The 5814-nt window shown below is 33.4% G+C and overlaps 1 protein-coding gene across 1 annotated transcript; it reads left to right on the plus strand.

Moving 5' to 3' along the window:
* The first annotated feature begins 1935 nt into the window (after positions 1–1935).
* LOC132162792 (probable fatty acyl-CoA reductase 5) lies at positions 1936–5750 on the plus strand. Its single transcript, XM_059573022.1, has 4 exons — positions 1936–2016; positions 2101–2204; positions 4514–4716; positions 5633–5750. The coding sequence occupies exons 1-4, from the start codon at positions 1938–1940 to the stop codon at positions 5748–5750; spliced, it is 504 nt and encodes a 167-aa protein (XP_059429005.1). The 5' UTR covers positions 1936–1937.
* The last annotated feature ends 64 nt before the right edge of the window (positions 5751–5814 follow it).

Here is a 5814-nt window from a genome sequence, read left to right on the forward strand (position 1 = left end):
AACAATTTTATTTTTTATTTCTTAATTTGGCCATTGGGGTGGCTCTCAAGCCACTCCCAACTAAAATGGGGTGGTCCGGCAACCCCCTATGGTCAAGATGGGGTGGCCAACCACCCCTTATTTTTTTTTATTATTATTTTTTTTTAATATGAAATAATATTTTATTATTATTATTTGTTAGTGGGACATGTATCTCATTTGTGACTCCAAGATTTCTAAAAAGAAATCTTTGCCATGAATTGGGTATTCTCCAGTCCAAAATGGACTAGAAAGGATCCTGTTCCCCGAAGGATGGATCTTGACTAAATATGCACAATCAATCTCATTATAATTAACTGGAAAAATAACCCCCAATCAGACCCTCCCCCATCCCGGGGAAGTATTGGCCATTCATAATAACTACACAAATCACAATTAATTCTCCATTCATTAGCCAATTTTGTCCTTGCATAGGCCATTTGGGGGTGGCCGGCCACCTCTATTAAACCAGGTGGAGTTCTTGAACTGAGTTGTTGAACTATCCCCCACCCCAGCCCCCCCGCGTGGGGTTGTTGAACTAGGTTGTCAATCCCCCCCTCCTTAAGGGGACATAATTAAGTATACATATCTACCTCTCCTACTAGTTCATAAATAAATATAGAGAAATGTTAGGGTTAATATATTTTTTTTATATTTGGCTCATCTCATCTTATAATTAAATGTACAATCAACAAGTAATTATAGTAAATCTAAAGCATCATAATATAGATAAATCTTCAAATGTTGTAGCCAAACACCAACAATCAAAATAATTTTTGATTTTTTGTTATATTATTTTTAAATAATTTAAAGATAAAATAACATAGGACTAGAGATTCTAACTAATGTAGGACTAGAAGTCTAGAACTCTCTAGATAATGAAAACTACACAACACTGGAAGGTAAATAACAGAACAACTAATTAATAGACTCTTATTGCAGAAAAGACACGTCCCCTGCTTCTCTGCTAGCTGTCACACGTCTCTTATGGTCCTACGTAGTAATTTGAACTTATTGTTGATAAAGTACTTGAGATTCCCTGTTCGCGTGGAAACCTTAATTAATGTCAACTTATCTGAGTTACGTTTGTTTCGTGTTATCAGACGATCATGCGTATTGCGTAGTATTAATATTTCTAACGAATGGTTTCTCTCCAATAACTGACGGGGATGTTGTGTTGTGTAAACAGAAAGTCATCTACCTCTGCAACCAAGAATCAATTAATGGGGGTGGATGAAAAAAGTCTAACAACGATCAATTAATTGGGAAAAAGTTCAAGGGTTTATTGTCACTTTTGGAGGCATGATCGAATTAATTGGGAAAAAAGTAGCTAAATGTCTTTTTTTCCTAATTAATTTCCTATCAATTCGAACTATCTTTTCTCGTGGTTGCTATAATCGTCGTTCCTATTTCGCCTACCACATGTGGTTTTGGCTTCTTTTTTAAGCCAACATGGCAACCCTAACAAATTCTTGCATAAATAAATTCTTTAAGAAAAAAAAAAACAAAAAACTAACGGTTAGTTAGAGGTGACACATTAGCATTGTGGAATAGTTATGAAATAAAAACATAACTTCTAGCATTACTAAAAAATATCTAACGGTTGAGTAGGATTGTCATGTCAACATTGTAAAGTAATTGTGAGATAAAAATGTGATATATTATATTTCTCAAATTCAATTATAACGTGTGTTGGCAATGCAGCAAATAACATAAGTCCTAAGTGCAATTTACAACTTTGGTAGGCAGCATGTGAACTGCAATTTACCTAAAGCCTAAACCCTAAACAATAAATATAGAGAGGATCCTTCTCCATGTATTCCTAGTGGATGCGAAACAATACTATATATATATATAGACAAACCAGATCCTCACAGTACTCATCAACTCTCTCTTTCTCTGTCTCTCATTCTTTTATCATGGAGTTGGAAAGCATGCCCAAGTTTCTTGAGAACAAGACAATTTTAGTCACCGGTGCTACTGGCTTTCTAGCAAAAGGTACGTATACCCTCTCTTTTTCTGTGTGTATGTATTCTAACTTCAGAGAGATGATGACTTTGCTTTTTGTATCCATCCACGCAGCTTTTGTGGAGAAAATACTGCGAGTGCAACCAAATGTCAAAAGGCTTTATCTTCTCATAAGAGCTTCAGATCTTGAGTCTGCCACACAACGCTTGCATGATGAGGTATTCTACATTAACCGCTCACATATCTGACATATTTTCAAACATAATAAGGTATCCTAGATAACTGCTCACATATTTGACATATTTCCATGTTACGATCAACTACAACTTTTAAAATAAGTGATGATTTAATATATATATATATATATATATATATATATATAACAATCTCTCACTAAGGTGTATTTGAGCCCATTAGTCTTATAACCCGTCTTTGGGACTACTGGTCGGTACTATCATGCACCTTCGTCCTTACCCTATCTGCGAGAGGGCGATTTACCATGAATCCATGCATGCTGTAGAGTCACACTCCAACTACGACAAAGACTTCCCTTATCTACAATGCTGTAAAGTATTGTAGTCCTATTCCTCCAATAAGGAGGTGTACTCCACTATAGGTTTATAGTAGTATTTTAGTCCTATCCTGATAAGGAGACTTTCTCCACTACCATGTAGGTAGAGACGGAGGGAGGGGGGACCGGGGTAGGCCATGATCCGCCACAAAATAAGGAAAAAAAAAAAGTAGTAAAGTAAAGTTTTAAGTTTAGTCATTTCGGCCCTCTCCAAAAAAAAAAAAAAAAGGCCTTATTTTTAGATTTTTTGGCCATATCTAATGAAAAGTTTTGGTCCTATTCTTAATTTTTTTGGGCCATACCCATAAAATTTTTTTTTTTTTTTTTTTGTCCTTACTTTCAAATGTCCATTTTTTGGCCCTTACTTTCAAATGCTCACTTTTTTTGGCCCTTACGGTAGTCCTTATTTCATAATAAACAACCAAAATAATTTTTCTTTTTAATAAAAAAAATTCTAAAGAACCGAAAAAAAAAAAAAAAAAAAAAAATGGCTAGCCTCCTCCCATAAAATTTTCGGGCTCCGTCCCTGATGTAGGTCAAGTAAGGATATTCTCTTTTATTTTCCTAGTCTAGGTAGTATTACTTTTACAAATCCTAGAGGAATTTGACCTAAATTGTAGTTCTATTTAAACCCATGTTTGGGGTGCAATAAAGCATGCAAAAATTAATTCTCAAACCTAGTGTTTGGAGGCTTAGGAACCTCTGATTTCCTTCCGTTAATTGTTTAGCGAAAATAAGTCAAAATAAGAAGCAAGATCCTGCTTCTTTTTCGGTTGACAGGCAAATTACACTTTCAGTTACGAATTCCCATAACACCTTCGTCCTTACCCTATCTGCGAGAGGACGATTTACCATGAATCCATGCATGCTGTAGAGTCCCACTCCAACTACGACAAAGACTACCCTTATCTACTGTTGTTTGGTGTTTTTTGGTGCCTTGAATATCTCAAGTCCTTCACATGGGGCCCATCAAGTTTTGTCTTGTTTGTTTTGGCCTTTTGAAGTTGTAGCCGACACTTTCTTTTTTCCTTCTTTGAGTTGGTTTTGGATTTGCAATACTTCTCCTAAAAGGAGAAGTAAACCAACTTTGCTAACTATAAAAGAGAGGATTTGCAACATGGTAACTTGGGAGAAAAATTAGAAGCCACATATCTTATTAGGGTTTTCTCATTTTGTTGTGCCTTGTGGCACATAGAGAAGAAGAGAGTTTTTTTTTTGTCAATTTTTTCTCTCTTTTGTGTGAGAGTGAGATCGGGTATATTGGGGCTTTGAGTTTTGAGTGATTTTCTCCCCATTATCTTTGTACTCCATCTTTTGATAGTGAATTTTCTTTGGGTCGTCTCCGCCAGTGAATGTAGGCTTGTTAAGTCGAACTACTTAAATTTTGGTGTCGTATGTGATTGATCTATTTTCTATTCTGCTCTTTTCTGCTTCTTTGGGATCCTGTTATTTTAGTTATGTGCACAACATCTACCATATTACACACCGTTAATAACTCATGATCTGATACAAACCCAAAATATTAACGCTTTGAAAATCTTCAATTGAGATTTTAATATTTGTTGAAATATTATCAGGCCAACAAAACTAAACTTATGGGTTTGAATCCATATATACTATATTAACCACTCATACATATATATATATATATATATATATATATATATATTAAAGTGGGGGTAATATTCTACATACTCAGTATCGGTTTTTACATGTCATTAAAAAAAAAATTAATCTCAGAACGGCTTCTTAATTTCTTCAAATGAAAAATTAATTACGCTACCACTAGCTATTTTAGTACTAAATAAACCTGAACGACAATATGTCAAAAAAAATGGACAGTTTTTTTTTTTTTTTTTTTCGTGAGGTTTCATTATGTCTTTTAATGTCTGATGAATCTACTTTTGTGTTTTTTTTTTTTTTTTTTTTCTCACTTTCAATAATATTGTTTCACAGGTCATTGGAAAGGATTTATTTAGGGTTGTCCGGGAGAAGTGGGGTGCAAATCTAGATTCCTTTATATCTAAAAAGGTGATCGCCGTCCCGGGTGACATCTCTTATGAGAATTTGGGAGTTAAAGATTCTAAACTAAGAAATGATATGTGGAAAGAAATAGACATCATCCTGAATTCGGCAGCTTCCACTAGTTTTGATGAAAGGTACTAAACAACAAGCATTGCAGTATTTTAAGATAAGAATATGATTCCTTGAATTTAAAGAATATTCTACGAGCTAGCATGCTCGAATTATAAACTAATATTACTTTTAAAGTTTTGAATGGATTTGGATCCCGTCATATTTCTTGCTAAAAAAATTAAAAAATTAAAAAATTAAAAATTAAGGCAAGCATGTGGGAGGGGCTCTTCCAAGCAAGAGAGCTCCTAACCGCGTAAAAGGTTCTCTTGGATAGAGTAGTATTAGAACAAGAACTAGAGTTGCATGTTCCAAATGTAATGTAAATTTTAAAATTTTCATTGAATTTGAAATGATTATTATTGAATTTTAATCTATTAAAAATTTTAAAAATCATATCTAATGAGGACTTTAGTACTTTTTTAGCATTGCTCCTTCTTGGTTAGCTCTCTGTTCGAATAAGATCGACTTCCCCATTTGAACAGAACTTCCGAGTTCGGACAAAAGAACCCTTTCTCACATAACTCTACTCAAAGAAAATGAGACAAAAATAAAAGAAGGCATCTTCAATGGCAAGGGATCACTGTCCTTTTTAAATTTCGATTCATGACTTTCCTAACTATTCTATCTATTAAATTAATCCAGCAAAACGTCAATTGAGCTAGCTAGCTAGATTGGACTCTATATAATTAGCCCAATTATGAAATCAATCAATCTTTTGAAACAATATTTTTTTATAACAACCAATCAAAAATTTATATTAATTAATATAAATATAAAAAATTTGATAACAACCAATCAATTTTTCTTTTCATTTTTTTAAAAATTAAATTTTAAAACATTGTTTAATATATAATAATTCGTAAACTACGTACAGACATGATTTTTACTTTTTATTAGTATTTTGTTTCCTTTTTATTTTATTTTATTTTCTTGTCTTAGATATGACGTCGCACTGGGCATCAATACATTTGGCGCTTTGCATGTTTCGGGCTTTGCCAAGAATTGTATCAACTTAAAATTGCTCCTCCATGTATCAACCGGTAATTCGTGTACATAAAGTTTGCCCTTATTTCTTATATTGAATCTAATGTGTATTAAAGTTCTTTTACTTACCCAAAATA

The sequence above is a fragment of the Corylus avellana genome, chromosome ca10 (assembly GCF_901000735.1).
Source record: "Corylus avellana chromosome ca10, CavTom2PMs-1.0".
Taxonomy (NCBI): domain Eukaryota; kingdom Viridiplantae; phylum Streptophyta; class Magnoliopsida; order Fagales; family Betulaceae; genus Corylus; species Corylus avellana.